The 22,433-nt window shown below is 44.6% G+C and overlaps 1 protein-coding gene across 1 annotated transcript in view; it reads left to right on the forward strand.

Moving 5' to 3' along the window:
• Nucleotides 1–22,433, forward strand: part of SNX29 (sorting nexin 29) — a 146,720-nt gene that overhangs the window by 44,098 nt on the left and 80,189 nt on the right. Inside the window, exons 15-18 of the mRNA XM_081965909.1 lie at nucleotides 1,535–1,641; nucleotides 14,230–14,346; nucleotides 18,103–18,158; nucleotides 18,450–18,531. Of these exons, the coding sequence (XP_081822035.1) occupies nucleotides 1,535–1,641; nucleotides 14,230–14,346; nucleotides 18,103–18,158; nucleotides 18,450–18,531 (362 nt within the window). The remainder of the gene's footprint in view (nucleotides 1–1,534; nucleotides 1,642–14,229; nucleotides 14,347–18,102; nucleotides 18,159–18,449; nucleotides 18,532–22,433) is intronic.

A 22,433-nucleotide genomic window follows, 5' to 3' on the forward strand; every position in this document is an offset into this window, starting at 1 on the left:
AGCCTCCGGGAGGGCGAAAACGGCTTCCAGAGGCTCTGGAAACCCTCTTCCCGAACTTCCGCTAGGTCCGTTTTTCGCCCTCCCTGAGTCTCTGCACGCGCCCTGCACGCGCCCTGCACGTACTGGCATCCAAAACCGGCTGCGTGGGGACTCCGGGGAGGGGAGGGGTGGGCGTGGCCAGTCAGGAGTGGGATCTGGGGGTTCTCCAAACTGCACAGAATCTTAGCTAGGGGTTGTCCCGAACTCCTGCGAACTCCCAGCAGCCCACCCCTAAAAACACTTCTTGGATTCTTCTGTGACTTCTGGAAGTTCAGCTCCGATTTCCAAAGTCACAATATTGTAATGACAGATAGTTCTCGACTTACAGCAGTACATTTCATGACGGTTCAAAGTTAACGGCACCGACAAAAGAAACGTAGGTCTCTTTTTCAAATGTACAACTACTGCAGCATCCCCAGGATCAAGTGATCAAAATTTGGACGTCTGGAAATAGACTCGTATTTATGACGGCTTCAGCCTCCCAGGGTCATGCGATCCACTTTTCCAACTTTCCGATAAGAAAAATCAATGGGGAATCCAGATTCCCCTATCAACCGTGTTCCTAAAGAGCTTTGAAGGATAAGTTGTCTAGACTGTAGCTCTCCCTCCAGTCTCCCAAGGCCATTCCCACATACCACTGCTATCTTTTCCAGGATCTATATATATATATGTTCTGACCCAGGCTTCCTTAAGAAGCAAGAAGCAGTGTCTTGGTCCCAGCAAACCCCCTTTTATTTACACGACTGTCAATTCCTTTCGTCCACAGTCAAGAAGGCTTGGCAAACAGTCTTTCCGAGGAATATTTATCAACACGAAACTTATCTCGCTTGGAGAGCTGCCAGATAACTAGTTTCCAAACGCAGGGCAAGGCAAAACTTGGCACAGAGTCTCTTATAGTCACAAAGAGAACTTTCCACTCTTGAAATGACCGAATGAACGAATTATTTCCTGCAAAATCCCCCTCCCCATTTGCTCCTCTTTTGTTTCCTCTGGGAGGGGCCAATCACCTCCAAGGTTTACTCCCAAGTCGACCCTGCTTTCTTAGTTGTTCTTGTTTTTTGGAAGCTCTGTGGATACGCACACTGGGAACAGGCTCCAGCTGTTCCTCTGCCTCACTGCCATCTATCTCCCTCTCTGCCTCCAACGCAGAGCCCTCGTCTGAGCTTTCCTCAGCCCCCAGGACTGGCCCATGTTCCTCCCCAACCTCCTCATTATCCGACTCTGTTGCCAGCTCCGCCGGCTGCCGACAATATCGTTCACTTTGTGGTCCACTGTGATTCTTGCCTGATTCTGGGTGAGGTTGATGGGAAGTGGTCCTTAGCATGACCACGGATTCCTCCACCCCGTGGCAGATAAATGCTAGAAAACATGACTCAGAATATGACCAATTCCGTTGGGCATTTCTAAAGGTAAAAACCATCTGGGGCGAATGGATTTATCTAAGGAAACCGATCGCTCTTTACTGACGGCAGCCTGTGTTTTATTTTGCCTGCAGTCTTGCCAAATCTTTGGAACGCAGATAGTGAAATCTCTCTCCCCGAACAAAAGCAAGTGGAGAACAATGAGGAGCGTGCAAACTCTTATGAAAGGAAGCTGATTGAGGTAAGAAAAGGTTTATGGGGAGGAAGTTTTTTTCTTTCCTCGCAGTTTCCCCAGACTTTGTGTCATAACATTGAACGGTTCTTTAATCACCGTTTCTTCGGAAGGTTAAACAGTTGTTTTGCAAACACCTGCGCCGTCTATGCCTTGTGTTTCTGCTGGTATTTTTTCGAAAGAGGGGGTTTATTGCATGCCAACGATCAGGGAGGCTCAGTGGCTAAGACGCCGAGCATGTCGATCAGAAAGTTCGGTGGTTCGAATCCCTAGTGCCATGTAACGGAGTGAGCCTTTCAGCTCCACCCTAGCAGCCTTCCAGGTAGAAAAAAAATTTTTGTGTTGCATTTTTGCTGGTAAATAAAGAAAGAGAGATTAGTATAGATCTATTACAAGCTATTTAGCTCTCATCAGCTGGCCATACCCTTGCTGGGATTCAAACCTGGGCTGTTTTTACATCTTAGGCAGTTATATTAACCTCTATTTACTTAATCATTCCCCTGGCTCAGCTGATAAGGGAGGAGAGCTTGTGGCTTAGGGGTTAATACAACTGCCGAAGGTGTAAAAACAGCTCAGGTTCAAATCCCAGTAAGGGTATGGCTAGCTGATGAGAGCTAAATAGCTTGAAATAGATCTATACTAGTCTCCCTTCATTTATTTACCAGCAAAAATGCAACACACAAGCACACACACACATACACACATCTTATAATTAACGAACAAAAATATCTGATGTACAGCTGTCCTGGTGGGAAGGGACTCACCGAACAATGGATAAATGGTTATGAAATGTGTTAATCATAATGATAGAGGCAAAGCCGATAACAGGACTTTGATCCAATCAGGCGTTTTGCGTTAAATCACTTCCAGAGCCGAACTTCCAATAGCCTATAATTATATCAGGAAATCTGGTATGTGGGTACTGGAGTTCAGCAGGCAATCAATCATAGAACATTTCTCTGAAAAGTCAAGTTCAGGCAAACACCAGCTGCCTCCGCAAAAGAGGAAGAAATCATTTTGGCATTAAAGGATGCTGACTTGAAGCTGGAGTCTGGCTTAAGCACAAAAATGCACGCTTGGAACAATGGAGGCACCGCGGTCTCTGAGCTTGCGCACGCGGGGAGCCTTGCGTTGGTTGGAATTGTAGGTAGGGGGGGGGGGTTGTCCATGGAGGATCAAGCAGATCATGGTTGTCCCGAAGGTGGTTTTTTTTTTTTCAAGAGGCAACGGGACTTTTTTTCTTTTTCTTTTTCCTTGAAGATGTTTCGCTTCCCATCCGAGAAGCTTCTTCAGTTCTGACCGAAGGCTGGAGGATGGAAGGATTTATATTCCTTGCAACCGCCTGGGGGTTAGCACTCTTTCTGACAGCCATTGAGGACACTTGGAGGTTTATCTGTGACCGCAGGGTCGCCCTAGTAGTGCAAATGGGCGTGGAACCTTTTTGGAAGGTGCCGAAAAGATTATGCTGTTAACCGCAGATAGGTGGCATCGTTTCAGCAGAGGGGAAGGGATACGGCGCCCCCTATCTGCTGCTTATAGCACAATCCTTTCAGCAGTTCCAAAAAGGTTCCACACCAATTTGCGCTATTCAGGTGACCCCGAGGGGCATAGATCAGGGGACATCAACCTTCCGGACTTCAGGGACCATTAAATTCCTAATTTTAAATCCCTGTGGACCACTAATATGATCTGCCTAATGACTGGTTGGGTGGGCGTGGCTAGGTGGTCATGTGACTGGGTGGGCGTGGCCAACTCGATGTTACTCATGTCAAGGGGCACCTCGCCGGCCTCTACTCACCCCTCCCCTCCCAGCCACTCCTCACCTGCCCGCCCGGGCTCCTTAGGGCCCCAACAGGAAGCAGTTGCTGGAGCTAAGCAGCCATCAGGAGAAAGAATTGGCAAAGCAGCTCCCTTCAAATTGGATCTGACCGAGAAGGAGGCTCAGCAGAAGCACCTCACTGAGGACTAGGAGCATGGGCTTTTCATGCAGAGGGAACACCTGTGGGAGTGCAAGGCCAGGGACCGGCGCCTGGAGGCTCAGCGGGCTGAGATGGTCAGCCAGTTCCAGCCCATGATGCAGTCCCATTGGAACGAGTCCCTCTGGCTCTTTGCCACCAGTGGCGCTTCCCTCCAACGTTCACCCAAAGCCCCCCACCAGGAGGCTGAAGCAGACCCCAAGTCAGAATTTCTGCCCCCCTCCAACCTGCACAAAAAGACCCCGAAGGGGGAGATTCTCTGCAGCAATACAAACGTTCATTGCAAGTACCCAGTTCTGTTTGAGGACCCCTGATTTAGTGCAATATAAAAAATGCAAATAATTTTTCCGCGGGCCACCGAACTTTTCTCATGGACTATCATTTGGTGACTGCTGGCATAGATGAATCTTCAAGTGTTCTCAACGACTCTCAGAAAGAATGCTAACAACCAGATGGTTGCAAGGAATATAAATCCTTCCATCGTCCACCATTCAAAGTGCAGAACTGAAGAAGCTTCTCGGATGAGAAGCGAAACGTCTTCCAAGAAAAGCAAAGACAGTCCAGTTGCCTCTTCGAAATATACGGGTATTTTTGTTCTTCCAGGATAGCTCAGATAACCTTCACGATGGTTAAAATTCCATGGGGTTGGGCGTGGGATGGGAAAAGATGGTTTTCAGCAATCCAGGGTACTGCTAACGGTGGCAAATATGAAGGTTGTTGCAAACGAGGGGGCTGGATATAAGCTTCAAGCAAAGAAGGAAAGTTATGTGTTGAAGGCATGTGTCAGTCCTTTGAGGGAGGTCAACACAGAAATAGACACGCAAAGAATCCAGGAATATTGCTCAATTTCCATACAGTATAATAGCCAAATCTCGAAAGCCCGTTTCTCTCTATCCCATCAAAATCAAGGTGGAGTTATTCTGAGTTTACTTCTCACCCTTCCTTCATTTTCTGGATTGGGTCATCTGTTTTTCCAACTCCCTCCTTAATAGCCTTCTCCATGGTCAACTCTAAATCTTTTTAGAGCTTTCTTTTGATGTCCAAATCATTACCGGGAATTTAAGCCATATGTCACTTGAAGGAGACGGAGTCCAAGAAATCAATACTTTCTCAGTGCAATCCACTTTTGGAGGTCCCATAATACCAAGCCAGGGTTGTTTAACTTTGGTTTATTGAAGCAACTAAAGGGACGCAGTGGCTCGGTTGCTAAGACGCTGAGCTGGTCGATCAGAAAGGTCGGCAGTTCCGCAGTTTGAATCCCTGGCGCCGCGTAACGGAGTGAGCTCCCGTGACTTGTCCCAGCTTCTGCCAACCTAGCAGTTCGAAAACACGTAAAAATGCAAGTAGAAAAATAGGGACCACCTTTGGTGGGAAAGTAACAGCGTTCTGTTCACCTTTGGCGTTTAGTCATGCCGGCCACATGACCACGGAGATGTCTTTGGACAGCGCTGGCTCTTCGGCTTTGAAACGGAGATGAGCGCCGTCCCCTAGATTTGGGAAAGACCAGCATGCATGTGCGAGGGGAATCTTTACCTTTAATGAAGTAACTATAATAATAAACATCCTATCATGTCTTAGCACAGAATACGAACACCGCCTTTTAACAGCACAGATCACTTTGAAAAGCTGAAAGAAATCATCCTGGATGGAACAAAAGGCTCCAGAAACTTTGAGATCATTCTAATTCATTTTAATTCTAGCCTGCATGTAGGAAAAGGCTGGGCAGAATCAGAGGTGGCATTAAAAGAGGGATCTGCCCAGAATCCATATGTGGCCACAAGCGAGCTAAATCCAAGCACCCTTTTCCCATCCTTTTATGGTCCTAATTAATATATTATGGACGATCACTGCCTGTGAAAACCAGTAACATAAAACTGGTCCTAGCAATCTTTATCAAGAGAGTGGTAAGATAAAGGTCCCTTGATTTCTACTACCCTCCAATAACTCTCTTTTTTATTTCATAACACCAAAACGATGCCCTTCCTAGTCGAGTAAGCTGGCATCATCCATCTGCATTAGACCATAATCAATCAGGGCTAGTAGTTCCTGTCCCAATAAATAAAATCCCATCTGCTAGGAGAAAGGAATTCCACCTAGCTTGTATGTTGTCTGCCCCGGGAAACCCCCTGAAGCAAACTCAAGAGGGCATTGGAATACGGCATCCAGTTTTGGTCGCCACGTTGTAAAAAAGATGTTGAGACTCTGGAAAGAGCGCAGACAAGAGCAACCAAGATGATTTAGGGGACTGGAGGCTAAAACATATGAAGAACGGGTGCCAGAATTGGGTATGTCTAGTTTGATGAATGGGACGGGGTGGCTCAGTGGCTAAGACACTGAGCTTGTAGATCAGAAGGTCGACCGTTCAACGGCTCGAATCCCTAGTGCAGGGGTGAAATTCAGCAGGTTCTGACAGGTTCTGGAGAACCGGTAGCAGATATTGTGAATAGTTCGGAGAATCGGCAAATACCACCTCTGGCTGGCCCCAGAGTGGGGAGGGAATGTGCATTTTGCAGTACCCTTCCCCTGCCACGCCCACCAAGCCACGCCCACAGAACCGGTAGTAAAAAAAAAAGAATTTCACTGCCCTAGTGCCGTGTAATGGAGTGAGCTCCCGTTATTCAACCCAGCTTCTGCCAACCTAACAGTTCATCTTTAATTGTGCCCAGTTTTGCCTTGCCCTGCGTTTGGAAACTAGTTATTTGGCGGCTCTCTAAGCGAGATAAGGTTTGTGTTGATAAATATTCCTCTGAAAGACTGCTTGCTAAAGCCTTGCTGACTATGAATGGAAGGAATTCACAGTCGTGTAAATAAAAGGGCCAAGACTCTGCTTTTTGCTGTTCAAGGAAGCCTGGGTCAGAACATGGTGTTTTATCCTCCAGTCCCCTAATCATGCTTGTCTGAGAAATCGCAGTGGTGGAGAATGGGGCATGACCCTCTCGCTGCCTGCCTCGGAGCGATAGATTTTATGGGTATCTCAGCAGCTGCTGATGAAGCACCACGGGCTGTGAGTGTGAGTCTCCCTGCAGAGTCACCTATTAACTAGCTAATGGCTTCTGCGCAGCGAGTTCAGGCCGTGTGATCTTGTTGGAGAAGGTTAGATTTTTCCTCCCTTTGTTCCAAGCCCGGAGGACATATTGCCCTTAACTGCTTAATGTGGCCTGGAGTACCGTATTTTTCAGAGTATAAGACGCACCTTTCCCCCTACAAAAGTGTGGAAATGTTGGTGCACCTTATACACCGAATGCAGCCATTTTTGGCCTCCCGAAGCTCCCATTTTCGCCAAAAATGGGGCATTTTTGGCAGAAACGGAGGCGTTTCTGCCTTCTCCCAGCCCATAGGAACACTCTGAAGGCTTCAGCAGGTTGGAGGAAGGCCCAAAACGCCTCAGTTTTTGCCAAAACCCACCTTTTTTCCACTGTTTTATTTTTGCAAAAAACGGCTTTTTTGCCTTCCCCCAGCTCTGGGGTGAAGCTTGCAGAGTGCTCCTGGGGCCGGGGAGGACAAAACCTTTTTTTTTTCTTACTTACCTCTTCAAAATATTGGTGCGTCTTATACACCGGTGCGTCTTGTAGTCTGAAAAATACGGTACCTATCTAGGAAGTCCTAAGAGCTTTCCAATGGCAAAGCCCTGTTTGATCATCAACCTTCCCTGGTTGGCCATGTCTTCCCGTCGCTGGCTGAGAGGGTGCTTTTTTTGGGTCTCCGCTGTGTTCCAAAGCGCGCCTGGCACAAAAATTGGCAAGAGACATGGCAATTTTGGAAAACGACTCTCAGGAGCCTGTCTGTCTGTCTTGGCCTGAATGTTCGCGGCGCTATGAATGGCCAACCTAGCTTTTGCCAACACGGACCAGCTGCTGCAGAGAGTTGGTTCCCCAGATGGCTGTTTTGTTTCGGGGAGTCGCATTTTTAATTTAGTTGTTCCCCAAATGTTCACGATCGAAGGCAAAATATACGTGTCCCAGGGTAACGTTGCAGGAACCAATCTGGGTCGGTCGCCGGAAACAGAGGTTTAAGTCTTCTGAACTTTGGGACTGAAGGCCATCCTCAAGGAACTTCTCTCTAGCAGTGTGTATGCTTTGGGCGAGTCTGTTTGTGGTCTTTACATATACCGATAGATTTATAAGAGCTGAGGGGGCGCAGTGGTTAGAATGCAGTATTGCAGGCTACTTCTGCTGACTGCCGGCTGCCTGCAGTTTGGCAGTTCAAATCTCAACAGGCTCAAGTTGACTGAGCCTTCCATCCTTCCGAGATGGTTGTGCGATGGACTTCCTTGTTGTGCAGATCACACAAACTGTGTGACGCATTGAAGTTGTGATACTATTTGTGTTGGAATTGTGGTGCTGCCTTTTGTTGCCTTATTCTGTCTCAGTAACCGTTCCACTTCTTTTCTTCTCTTTTTCCTGCCACAAACGGTAAAGAAACGTACCACTTTTCCTGAACTTCTCACCAGCTTCTGACCACCTCTGGAGAGAGCATTTTAATATTTAACGTATCTTTGTTTTAAGCGCCCTGGACTTCAAATTATAGATTTAGTAATGGCTTGCTTGTCAGCAAGAGTTATGAAACATCATCTCTTGGAAAAAAAATATCTCTTAGTGTTTTTTTTCCCCCCTTAATGAATTTTTTAAAAATATATGTATTTTTGAGCTTTTATATTTCTAGCCACGTTCTTGAAAGCCTGAGTCACTACTAGTAAAGCCTGCTAGTATTTTATGTGCAGGGATGAAATCATTGTTATTACCCAAATTTAATGTTAGTTTTTAGTAGAACTCTTTGCTGTGCATGGCAACAGAATAACATGGAAAATTCCTAAGTTGTTGGAATCAGGATTTGTCTCTTACTGTGTTGGGGCCCACCGGCGCCCAGCATAGCTGGCAACAGAGTCGGACAGGGAGGAGGTTGGGGAGGAACATGGGACAGTCCTGGGGGCTGAGGAAAGCTCAGACGAGGGCTTTGCGTCGGAGGCAGAGAGGGAGATAGACAGCAGTGAGGCAGAGGAACAGCTGGAGCCTGTTCCCAGTGTGCGCATGCGCAGAGCTGCCAGAAGACAAGAACAACTAAGAAAGCAGGGTCAACTTAAGAGTAAAGCCACACCTTGAAGGTGATTGGCCCCTCCCAGAGGAAACAAAAGAGGAGCAAATGGGGAGGGGGCTTTTGCAGGAAACAATTTGTTCCTTCGGTCATTTCAAGAGCGGAAAGTTCTGTTTGCGACTGTAAGAGACTCTGTGCCACGTTTTGCCTTGCCCTGCGTTTGGAAACTAGTTATCTGGCAGCTCGCCAAGCGAGATAAGGTTCGTGTCGATAAATATTCCTCTGAAAGACTGTTTGCCAAGCCTTGATGACTGTGAATGAAAGGAATTCACAGTCGTGTTAATTTTCCCAGGACCGAGACTTTTTAAGGAAGCCTCGGTCTCAGAACATACTGCTTGTTTTTCAGGCTATGAGAAAAGAGTTAAATTAAAAAAAAAATTACTTCCAATTTTACGGTTGCTTGATGGAGCAAGCTGGCAAGAAAGGTTGTAAAATGAGGCAAAACTCACTTAACAACTGTCTCGCTTAGCATCATACGTTTTGGGTTCACTTTTGGCCGTAAGTTGAGGACTACCTGTAGTTTCCTCAGGGGATTCAAATCTCTCAGAATGACATAACCAACAAAATGAAGGATGGATGTTTGGTTTTTTTGGGGGGGAGGGACTGAGGGAAGAATTTTAATAATACATCTTAGCCCTTTTAATTACTATGTAATTCCAATTATCTGTTGGCTTTTTCCAAGAAGGATCTCAATTAGAGTAGCGATTAAGTGCATTCTTTCCTTTTCTTTTTTAAAAGGACTGTGACAGGAAGGAAATTAGAAGTTGGAGGAATGCGGGGAAGTGGATTGATGGCTGGGAAAAGGGCCCGTAGGAAATTTAGGATAATTAGAAAGCCAAGGACATTTTAACCCGAATGGGTCAATTTTCTTTCGGCTGCTTTTGTAAGTGAAGTTGATCTCTGTCGGATACAATCAGGTAAATTAAACCGTGCAATATGTCAGGTCAATTCTTCTGCACTTTTGATCCCCCCCCCCACTTCTCTTTCTGATACGGAGAAAAAGAAGAAAGGAAGAAAGGAAAGGAAAGGAGGGGGGGGGAGGAGAAATAAAGAAACATCCAAACTTGCATATTTGAATATTTATGAGTTATGAGTTGCTTTTTCGTGAGATGGGCAACTCTGGAGATGATAGATAGATAGATAGATAGATAGATAGATAGATAGATAGATAGATAGACAGACAGACAGACAGACAGACAGACAAGATAGATAAGATAGACAGACAGACAGAGACAGACACACAATCTATAAATCTATAGATCTACATTATCTATCTATCTATCTATCTATCTATCTATCTATCTATCTATCTATCTATCTGTCCATCCATCCATCCATCCATCCATCCTCTATGTTTCTCTCTCTCTCTCTCATCTGTCTGTCTGTCTGTCTATCATCTATCTATCTATCTATCTATCTATCTATCTATCTATCTATCTATCTATCTATCTATCATCTATCATGTTTCTCTCTCTCTCATATCTGTCTGTCTGTCTATCTATCTATCATCTGTGTTTCTCTCTCTCTTGTGTTTGTCTGTCTGTTTGTCTGTCTGTTTTATCTATCTATCATCTGTGTTTCTCTCTCTCTATCGTGTCTGTCTGTTTGTCTATCTATCATCTGTGTCTCTCTATGATCTATCTATCTATCTATCTATCTATCTATCTATCTATCTATCTATCATCTATCATGTTTCTCTCTCTCTCATATCTGTCTGTCTGTCTATCTATCTATCATCTGTGTTTCTCTCTCTCTTGTGTTTGTCTGTCTGTTTGTCTGTCTGTTTTATCTATCTATCATCTGTGTTTCTCTCTCTCTATCGTGTCTGTCTGTTTGTCTATCTATCATCTGTGTCTCTCTATGATCTATCTATCTATCTATCATCTATCTATCTATCTATCTATCTATCTATCTATCTATCTATCTATCTATCTATCTATCTATCCATCATCTGTGTATCTCTCTCTCTCATCTATCTATCTATCTATCTATCTATCTATCTATCTATCTATCTATCTATCTATCTATCTATCTATCTATCTATCATCAATATATACAGAGATAAAGACAGACAGATAGATCTATAGACAGACAGACAGACAGAGCGAGCCTCCAGCATTCAGAGGCCCAATTCATATTTCAGGTTTTGCTATTTTTTCCTCCTCCTCGAGTCGATGCAGACTTCACGTGTCACCTGCGATTACGCACATGATAAACCTGACCTTTGGAAAGATCTTTGCCGTGACTCCGCGTGACGTTGTTATGCTAGTGATTATGCGATCTGTCACCACCGAGCCATCATGGAGATGTTCCTAGTCTTCCAGAAGTAATGGAGTATCGGTCCTGCGTCTCTTCCTCCCCCGCCTTCCCCTTCCACGGTGTAGGCTTCAATTCACATCGATTTGAGAGGTCCGTAGCTCGTTCTGGCAAGAAGAGTTGTTAAGGTTGGAAGTTGTTTCCCCCTCTCTTCTACTTAACGCCGTTTCGGATTTGTTTTATTTAGAAAGTTTCGCATTAGAACGATGTGATAAGTCAGCAGCCCAACAAGTATAAAAAGATGGTTACAGGTAGTTCTCGACTTACGACTGGTCGCCTAGCAACCATTTCCGAAGTTCTTCCAGACTTATCGGTGTGTGTGCGGGCATGCAACTTACGTCCCGGATGTGAAGCTCTGCCACTTGCTCAATGCAGGCAGTCCTCGGCGTACGACCGCAGCGGGGACCTAAATTTCCATTGCCAACCAAGCTGGTTGTGAAAGGTGTCACACCCATTTTACAACCATTCCGCTAAAGGACCATTTCTCACACCTGGCAGCATCCCCCATGGTCACGTGATCGAAATGCAGAACGCATGGCAACTGGTTCATGTTTATGACCGTTGCTGTGTCCCGGAGGGGTCTGGCGATTCCCCCTTTGCGACCTTTTGACCAGCAAAATCAATGGGGAAGCCAGATTTACTTAACGGTCAGGTTATTAACTTAACAACGTGCAGCCATTCACTTAACCATGGTGGCAAGAAAGGTCACAAAGTGGAGGAAAACTCACTTAGCAACTTAGCCACAGAAATGTTGGGCTTCATTGTGGTCATAAGTCAAGGACTACCTATTAAAAGTTAAAGTGAGATAGAGATAAAGATAGAGGGGGAGGGGGAGACAGAGATGATAGAGAGATAGAGATAGATAACAGAGATATAGATACAGATATAAAGGTAAAGTTTCCCCTCGCACATATGTGCTAGTCATTCCCGACTCTAGGGGGCGGTGCTCATCTCCGTTTCAAAGCCGAAGAGCCAGCGCTGTCCGAAGACGTCTCCGTGGTCATGTGGCTGGCATGACTCAACGTTGAAGGCGCACGGAATGCTGTTCCCTTCCCACCAAAGGTGGCTCCTATTTTTCTACTTGCATTTTTTACGTGCTTTTCAACTGCTAGGTTGGCAGAAGCTGGGACAAGTAATGGGAGCTCACTCCGTTACACAGTGCTAGGGATTCAAACCGCCAGACTGCCGACCTTCTGATTGACAAGCTCAACGTCAGCCACTGAGCCACTGTATCTGCATCTGTCTAGATGATAGATAGATAGATAGATAGATAGATAGATAGATAGATGATAGATAGATAATAGAAATGATAGATAGATAATAGAAATGATAGATAGATAGATAGATAGATAGATAGATAGATAGATAGATAGATAGATACATACATACATACATACATACATACATACATACATACATAGATACAGATAAATAAGATATGGATGATATATAGATGTATATGTATATGTTTATGTATTTATTTGTGTTTGTCTGTGTCTGCCTGCTGGTCTGTTTATGTATAAGAAGTCCTCATAATGCTTACAGCAAAAACTGAATTCTGAGGTTTAAAAGAATCCCCATGAACCAAAATGCCACACACACATAAATGTAAATTTTTCAATTGGGGACGTGTTATAAATCTCGGTGTTTGAATTATGAAGTCGGCCTCAGAGCTGGCATTCTCCGCAGCTGGGGATACGGTCCTATGTTTCCATCGTTAATCATATTAATGCTTCTGCTTCAAACGATTGAATTCTTTGTTTAAGGGATGCGAATTGGCTCCAAATGGAAACATTTTCCTGGGGACGGTTCAAATGGCATATGAATGCAGGTTTTATTTTTTCCCCTTCTTTTTCTTTTTATAAATCGTTTGCACAGAGGACACATTATGTTTGATCTTATTCACTCGACCCAGCCTAGAGTAATTAAGTCGGATGTTTTTAATTAAATCAAAAGGAGGTTATGAATTGAAACCCCTTTAATGCAATTAAGCAGAAAAGCGTGAGACGCATACAAAAGAATATTTGGAGAATTTTTTGGGGGGGCGGGGGGGAAATGAAGAAGTCTCATAGCTGTCTTTACTCAGCATAATTAGCCTTGAAAGCTGCCTTTTAAAAACATGGAGCTCTCCAGAAACTGAAAGTCCCAGTTGCATAAGAGTTGCATAAAAGCAGCTTTCTGACCCAGAAAGCCCCTTTAGATCAGTCGCTTTTGCATTGTGGCTTAAAGCCGGCTTCTGATTCTAGTTTAGTTGTATGTATGAACCTACCAGGATAAAGCAACTTCCTACATCTTTCTTAATGTTGTGGCCTGCCAGCAGCCAGCAGAGCTGGCAGCAGAGTCGGACAGTGAGGAGGTTGGGGAGGAACATGGGCCAGTCCTGGGGGCTGAGGAAAGCTCAGACGAGGGGTCTGCGTCAGAGACAAAGCTAGACCGCAGTGAGGCAGAGGAACAGCTGGAGCCTGTTCCCAGTATGCGCATGCGCAGAGCTGCCAGAAGACAAGAACAACTAAGAAAGCAGGGTCGACTTGGGAGTAAAGCCACACCTTGGAGGTGATTGGCCCCTCCCATAGGAAATAAAACAGGAGCGAATGGGGAGGGGGCTTTTGCAGGAAACACTGTGTTCACTCGGTCATTTTCAAGAGTGGAAAATTCCATTTGTGACTATAAATTCCATTTGCTTTGCCCTGCGTTTGGTTCACACACGCACGCACACGGCTTAGAAAACGTGGCTGAATAGGACAGCATAGCACCGGGGCGGATGGGCAGAGGGGTGAATCCACCCTCAGGTTGCCCTTACCGGTTCAGCTGAACTGGTCCGAACTGAATCCCACCACGGTTCGGGATGCTACACCTCTCATCAATACGAGCCAGTTGCCAAGGATCTGAATTTCGACCACGGGACCTTGGGGATGCTGTCACAGTCATCAATGTTAAAAAGGAGGCTGTAAGTCTCTTTTTTTTTCAGAGCTGTCGTAACTTTGGTCATTAAATGAATGGCTGTAAGTCAAGGACATCCCGTATAGTAGGGATGCTCCTGTTCACACTTTTTTTTGCAATAGCGTTGTGCTTGTGCTGTTTCCTTTGGGGCTTATGCAGAAGTAGAGACGATTCCTTTGGTGATTCATCTCGCGGAATGACCCGAACGCTCATTTCCCCGTAAGCTGAATTTGTCGGTTGTGTCTGTGTGTGTGTGTGTGTGTGTGTGTTCCAGGTGGCGGAAATGCACGGGGAACTGATCGAGTTCAACGAACGGCTCCACCGGGCCTTGATGGCCAAAGAAGCCCTCGTGACACAGATGAGACAAGAACTGATTGATCTGAGAGGACCGGTAAGTCGTTTCCTTTTCCTGAATAATCCCCATCCCTTTCATCCTTGGCGATACGTGGGGAGGCGGGTGGGGGGCACTTTTATTTTTTATAGGGGAGAGAAGAACCGCAAAAGGAGTCCTCCACTTACCACCGTCCACTTAATGACCGTTACAACGGGGGTGAAAACAGTGAGATGCAACCAAGTCCTTGCACTTAGAAAAGACTCAGCGTCCTTGTGGTCATGTGATCAAAAGCCAAGTGCTTGGCAACCGGATACACGCACGCACGCACACACACACACACACAACATACACATACATACATATATACATATACATCTCTATTTATCTGCCTGCCTGCCTACCTATCTAACCATCTGTCCATCCATCCATCCATCCACCCATCCATCTATCAACTCTGTCTACTCATCCACCATCCATCTGTCTGTCTGCTTGTCTGTCTGTCTCTGTCTACTCATCCATCCACCCATCATCCGTCCGTCCACCTACCTACCTACTTACCTATCTATGTACCTACCTACCTATCTGCCTCTGTCTACTCATCCATCCACCCATCGTCCATCCATCCACCTACCTACCTACTTACCTATAAATCTACCTACCTACCTACCTACCTACCTACCTACCTACCTACCTACCTACCTATCTGTCTCTGTCTACTTATCCATCCACCCATCATCTGTCCATCCATCTGTTTGTCCGTCCATCTGTCTGTCCCTCCGTCAGTTTGTCTCTGTCTACTCATCCATCCACCCATCATCCGTCCTTCTGTCCGTCCATCAGTTGGCAATACTGCATTCTAACCACTGCTCACCATGGGAGGGAGGGAGGGAGGGAGGGAGGGAGGAAGGAAGGAAGGAAGGGCAACAGCAATAGACTTATATCCCCCTTCACAGTGCTTTCACAGCCCTCTCTAAGCAGTTTACAGAGTCAGCCTATTGCCCCCAATAATCTGGGTCCTCATTTGACCCACCTTGGAAGGATAGAAGTCCGAGTCAACCTTCCAGCCTATTTCGACAAAGCGAAAGGCAACACGATCGGGGGAGCCAATGTCTTCCCTCCGAGGTCTTGCACTCCATGAAACGGGGAGCTCTTTGGTTTGCAAATCCTAACGCCTGCTGCAGCCTTACGTTTCTCTCGCCCTTAAGATTTTATTCTGAAATTTATAGTCGGCAGGGCTTCAATTAAACTCTTGTCCACCCCAATGTGCCGGCAAGGCATGTGATAAAGGATTCTGCCACCAAATTATTTTATATGGCCCCATTATTGCGAAGGACACAGTCCCCTTGTGTCTCGTAATCATCCAACAATTACTTCCCTCCCAGCAGCCCATTTCGCTCCTTCAGAACATCACAACATATAAGCTCAGGGCACACTCACAAGTCTAGAAAACCGCTTGGGGTCAAGAGAAATGGAAACCTTTTCGCCCCCTGGTTCATTTCCACCACCACCACCCCTCCGCCCCCTAATTGTTACATCCTGTAATCAGATCCAAATGGTTTAATTCACAATTTGTTCTGGGCTGCCATTTTATTACTGGCGCTAGACAGTCAATATTTGACCAACACCCAAGGGTGGGGCTGCTAGGGCAGGGGTGAAATCCAGTAGGTTCTGACCGGTTCTGGAGAATCGGTAGCGGAAATTTTGAGTCGTTCGGAGAACCGGCAAATACCACTTCTGGTTGGCCCCAGAGTGGGGAGGAAATAATAATAATAATAATAAAAAATTTTCTATTTGCATTTTTACATGCTTTCGAACTGCTAGGTTGGCAGAAGCTGGGACAAGTAATGGGAGCTCACTCCGTTACGCAGCACTAGGGATTCGAACCGCCGAACTGCCAACCTTTCTGATCGACAAGCTCAGCGTCTTAGCCACTGAGTCACTGCGTCCCCTTTGAATGATTACAACATTACAATTATTGAATACTATTTAATATTGTGAAATATTAACAATATGTGTTGAAGGCTTGTTTTGGGAACATTGTGTTACTGGTGTTTTTGTTTCATTGCAAGCCATCTTCAGATTTCAGTGGCATATCCATTAAATGGATACATACATCTCTTTTAAGAAATAGAGGCAAATTATTACATTTAATTAGAGTGCCAATTAAACCGGTGGAGGCAAGATTTAGTTCTAATGTTTCTGTGTTAGGAAGTGTTGAAGGATCTAGTCAGAACTTTGATCCTAGTGGAATGATGGAGAAAAATAATTTGATTTTATAATTTTCACACTCAGAGTGAAAGCTTTTAAGGGGACTGTCATACAATAGCAATCATGACAGGATCAAGAGGAATAACTGCAATTTTTAAAAATGCTCTACTTGCTTGGAAAAAAACCACATGATTTTATAATAGCTATTAATGTCCAGGGGACACGTAGATTAAGGCGATATAACACATCAAGAGAGCCTAAGAAATGTAGTTCCAGCCACAAGTTAAGTGTGCTACATCCCAGGTTACTTATGTTTTAATCACCCGAGTCATTAATTCTAAAAAGAGCATGAATGAAATCCACAAATTGAGACAGTGCTTTTGACCACGTTCAGCTAACAAGAAGCAATGGGTGGAAACTCATCAAGGAGAGAAGCCACCTAGAACTAAGGAGAAATTTCCTGACAGTTTAGAACAGGGGTGTCCAAACTTGGGAACTTTAAGACTTGTGGACTTCAACTCCCAGAATTTCCCAGCCAGCCATTCTGGGAGTTGAAGTCCACAAGTCTTAAAGTTCCCAAGTTTGGACACCCCTGGTTTAGAACAATGAATCAGTGGAACAGCTTCCCTCCAGAAGTTGTGAATGCTCCAACACTGGAGGCTTTTAAGAAGAGATTGAACAACCGTTTGTCTGAAATGGTATAGGGTTTCCTACCTGAACAGGGAATTGGAGTAGAAGACCTCCAAGGTCCCTTCCAACTCTGCTGTATTGAATTGTATTGTATTGTATTGTATTGTATTGTATTGTATTGTATTGTACTCTACTCTACTCTACTCTACTCTACTCTACTCTACTCTACTCTACTCTACTCTACTCTACTCCACTCCACTCCACTCCACTCTACTCTATTCTCTCCTTATTAATTCTATTCTATTCTATTCTATCCTATCCTTATTCCATATATCTATCCTATCCTATCCTATCCTATCCTATCATCCTATCCTATCTTTATTCTATTCTATCCTATCCTATCCTATCCTATCCTATCCTATCCTATCCTATCCTATCCTATCCTACTCTATTCTATTCTCTCCTTATTCATTCTATTATATCCTATCCTATCCTTATTCCATATATCTATCTTATCCTATCCTATCCTATCCTAACATCCTATTCTAACATCTTATCCTATCTTTATTCTATTCTATTCTATTCTATTCTTATTTCATTGACCATCTTAAATTTACACTTCATTTCTTTAAGGCTCACATGTTTTGAATCTTACTGCAGCGTTCCTACCGTTTGCAATAAGATGGTCAGCTCCCCTGCTTTCATGCTTTTGAAAGCTCTTGAGGATTCTATTTTTTTTAATAAAAAAAAGAAAGTGGTTTTGCCAATAGGTAGGGAATAATCTATAAAACTGCCGTGCCGTGCCGAGACTTCTATTTAAATATCACCCCCCTGGGAATGATAGGACAGGGGCTGATTTGATTTAGGAATTGGGGAGTTTGCTGTGGGTTAGTTAGGCTGCACTTGCCTGCTCTTTAAGGCAATAGTAGACCCAGTGTTTAATTTTATTTTTCCTTCCTTCCTGTTATTGCTTAGCTTCCCGGAGATCTGAGTCAAACCTCCGAAGATCAGAGCCTGTCAGATTTTGAAATGTAAGTTGTTAGAAAGTTTGATGTCTTCGTCTCATTCCCGCAACGACTTCAAAAGAGTGATTTTTTTTTGGAAGTAAATTCATAATTCATAATTCAGGGGTTCTTTCTGTTTTGGGAATGTCTTCTCCATCTTGTAACATCCCATGCGCATTCTTGATTCGGTTCCTTTTCCCAAGTGCTTTGATTATTTGGTGGCGTCTATCCGCGGAGTCTGTCTTATGGCTTGTTGGTACTTCCGTGTAAGACTTGTATGTACTGACTTATTTGTTTATTTATTTTTTTGTCACCTAGATCAAACCGAGCGCTTATAAACGTCTGGATTCCTTCCGTCTTTCTCCGTGGGAAAGCAGCAAATGCATTTCATGTTTATCAAGTAAGCGTTCTGTTCAGCCAGGGTATATTGCCGTGATGGCGAACCTATGGCACATGTGGCAGGCGGGGCCATATTTACTGGCACGCCAGTCGTCAGCTCCGGGGGGCATGTGCATGCCGGACAGCTGATTTTCAGCTTCCGGAGGGTCAGGGGAGGCCGTTTTCGCCTTCCCCAGGATTCAAGAAAGCCTCCAAATCCCGTTTGGGTAGGTTTGTGTGTGTCACGCTTGCATGTGCAAGTGGGCGGGAGGATTGAATTGGTGCAGGCATGCGCAGACAATTTTGGCATGCCGTAAGAAAAAGGTTTGGCATCCCTGGTATATTGGATGACTGACTGTCACTATCCTAGCATGGACATTGCGAAGAAGCCACAGAAATGAATATGGTTGCAATTGTCTTCGACTTCCATGTGTGGCTTTCCGTAGAGGTAATCCTCAACTTACAACCATTCATTAGTGACCGCTCAAACTTACAACAGCATTGAAAAAAGTGACTTGTGACCAGTTTCCACACTTACGACTGGGGTCACGTTATCAAAATTGGACTGCTTGGCAATCGGCTCATATTTATGACGGTTGCGTTATCCCGGGGTCATGCGATCCTCCTTTACGACCTTTTGACAAGCAAAGTGTCAGCGTTCCAAACATCATCCAGAATTAAATCAGAGTTCAAAGCATAGCATTCATCAAAGTTCCAATTTAATAAGAGAGACCTGTTGGTACAAACTGTGGAAAACCCGAATCTGAAAACTTCCTGGGTTTCCCACACAGTTGAAAGTTGAAGACCTTGCTCCCACACCCACAATTTCCATCCCATGGTCCAATCTTCCTCTGCCACGCTGGCATTTCCACCCATCTAGTTCTGGTCAGGTGCAGAGGTGCGGAGACAAAGGATGACCTTGGGCTTCTAGAAAGGAATGTTTTATTTTGACAACAACACATTCTACAATTCTACTCCTTACTATTCCCCCTCCCAATTACCCCACTAGTGAAACAGCATAGTAAAGAAAGAGAGAGTGTGTGGCAGGCCAAACATCCTAAAAGGAATATGACTGCAGGCCTGACACAAAGAACATGTGGAATCCAGATTCACTTAACAACCGGGTTACGAATTCACTTAAAAACTGTGTCAAGAAAGGATGTAAAATGGGGCGAAACTCACTGAACAAGTGCCTCGCTTAGCAACAGAAATTTTGGGCTCAATTGTGGTCGTAAATCAAAGATTACCTGTATGTGTATAGGTGTACACAGCCTTTTTTGAAAGATCCAAACAATGATTGTATTTCAATGAACTTGTGACCTACAGTGTAATTATTGGCTGACCTTTAGTTGTGTCATACTACTTTATCCTTTTGTGTTTTTGCTCTATTGCGCACCACCCAATCCTAGTGATATTGTGTACAAAAACTGCAAAATAGCCATAAGTAATTTTGGCCACCAGAAACGTTCCCCCACTTATATTATTAGGAGGATAATCTGATTAGATAACTCAAAGTCATGCCATCCCCATTAGAAACATTTCTTCATTCCACACTTTCATTGCGGTCGAATTCCTTTTTGGTCACGTTTACTTAACTGCATGCAAAACTCAACATCCCAGAGATGAAACATTCTGGGGAAAAAAACCCCAGAATATTCCAGAATGCATCAGTGTTTTGGAGTTGCCAGTTGTTTTCAAGAAGTAAAATCTAAAACACTCGTGGTGTTTTGGATGCAATCCTGTCCTGAGACGGCCCAATAAGAGCGGTCTGCTGGAAGTTTTGCTTCCTAAAAACAAAAGCCCTGTCAAAATTTGTTGTTGTTAGTTGCGAAGTCGTGTCCAATCCATTGCGACCCCATGGACAACGTTCCTCCAGGCCTTCCTGTCCTCTACCATCCCCCGGAGTCCATTTAAGCTCACGCCAACTGCTTGGGTGACTCCATCCAGCCACCTCCTCCTCTGCCATCCCCTTCTTCTTTTGCCCTCCATCATTCCCAGCATGAGGCTCTTCTCCAGGGAGTCCTTCTTCCTTCTCATTAGGTGGCCAAAGTCTTTGAATTTCCTCTTCAGGATCTGGCCTTCTAAAGAGCAGTCAGGGTGGATCTCCTCTAGGACTGACTGAATACATACTGATTGCCAAGCACCCAATGTTGATCCCGTGACTGTACGGGATGCTGCCACGATTGTCAAGTTTGAGGATCAGTTCTAAGTCGCTTTGTTTTTTTCTAGCGCTGTGATAACTTTGAAAAGGAAAGCCTCTTCCAGCCCCCCCTCCCCCCCTCTATGCGCCGTTTATTTTTTTCCATATTGAAACGAAAATACTTCGCTGGTAGTTAAGCAGGAAAAACATATGTGCCAGCATATTCCATTGCGTTGCAATTATCTTCGTTTAATGAGGCAAGAGCGCATTTCGTATTTGAGGCTTGGCAAACTGTCATCCTCGGGTCACTGATAAGAGGGGCGGGGGGGAATGTTTGCTTCCTTTCCTCGTGCGTGTTCCCACATTGCTTGTCTACGGGAATGACAGTGTGCAAATTGTTTTGCAAGTACTTGGAGATAAGCTGACTTTAAGCCCAGGGAAGACACTCAGCATCTTCAAGCCCTTGGCTTCGACCCAAACATCAAAGTCACCCACTGGACTTCCAGCCAGGAGATTATCAGCTGGATACTTAAGTCGGCCATTTCTTTGTTGCTCTGAAATTGGATGTATGGATTGTCCAGCTTTTTAAATCTGAACATGGTTGGGCTCCTTGGCTTTGATGTAGGGCATTGTCTATGATTGAAGGCTGTTTGTGCGTTGTGCGGCTGCAGCCATTCAGTAAACCTTGGCTTGGTTGATCTATAAATGCAGGGAATGTGGATAATCTTTCTATATGCCATGTCGCCTTCAATCCGGTTTATGTGTTGGCCTATGATTATTAAGCTACGATCTGCTTAATTGTGATTTGTGAAAGAAGGCAGAATGGATTCAGTTCTCCAAACACTAAATCATAACTCAGCATTTATAAGCTACAGTGGCTAAGCTGTGCAGCCCAATAAGCCGAAATCAAAGAAATCATATATTGGCTTGGTGGCAAATAAAGCATTAAGGGCCGAGAGGCCGGGCCTCTTCTCTGTATCTTTGGAAGTTGAAACAAAAGTCAATATTTGCTCTTGTTTCATTTTGCTCTTGCTTCTGTTGTTCCTGGTGACTGGCTGTTAAGAACATTTCTTGGACTTCTTTTGCAGCGAATCAAGGTTTCTATTGAACTTTTCTTGGAGAGACACTTCAAAGTTTCATTTACAACTAACCTCTAGGTGGTGATAGCTACCAGAAGCCTACTTAATGTTTTGGCAGGATCCAAATAATCCTTGTGGACATATCTCTGTTTACAGTCTCATTTGCTTCTGAGTCAGGTCTCACCTCCTCCGCAAATCTTCCACAGACACTATAGTAAATTTAATAGTCCCCTTCAGTGGGCAGGTGTTGACATATCAAACATTGATAAATTATTGGAAACATAGACGCTCTTTGTAATATTGTTTGAGGGGGGATTTTATACAGTAACTGTTACAGTAGAGGTATGTTTGTAAGGTAGACATATTTTTAACAAGTCTACCTGTAGCGCAGATGGGGATAATTCCTGATATCACTGCTAAATTTCAGCAAAGGCGAAAAAGTTACTTTACTTGTAAATGTAGCAGCTGTAGGGTAGCCCTGTTAAGTACAAGTGACACGAAGCATTTGAACTGTCTGTAAAGGTAGTCCTTGATTTATCACCACAATTGGACCCGGAATTTCCATTGTCAAGTGAGCTGCGCTGGATTTTACAGCCATGATTGTTAAGCAGTTGTTAAGTGAATCACATGGTTGTTAAGCAAATATGGCTTCCTCCATTGACTTGGCTTCTTGGAAGGTCGCAAACGATGATCCCATGAATCCCA

Source organism: Natrix helvetica (assembly GCF_964273705.1).
Source record: "Natrix helvetica genome assembly, chromosome: 13".
Lineage (NCBI taxonomy): Eukaryota > Metazoa > Chordata > Lepidosauria > Squamata > Natricidae > Natrix > Natrix helvetica.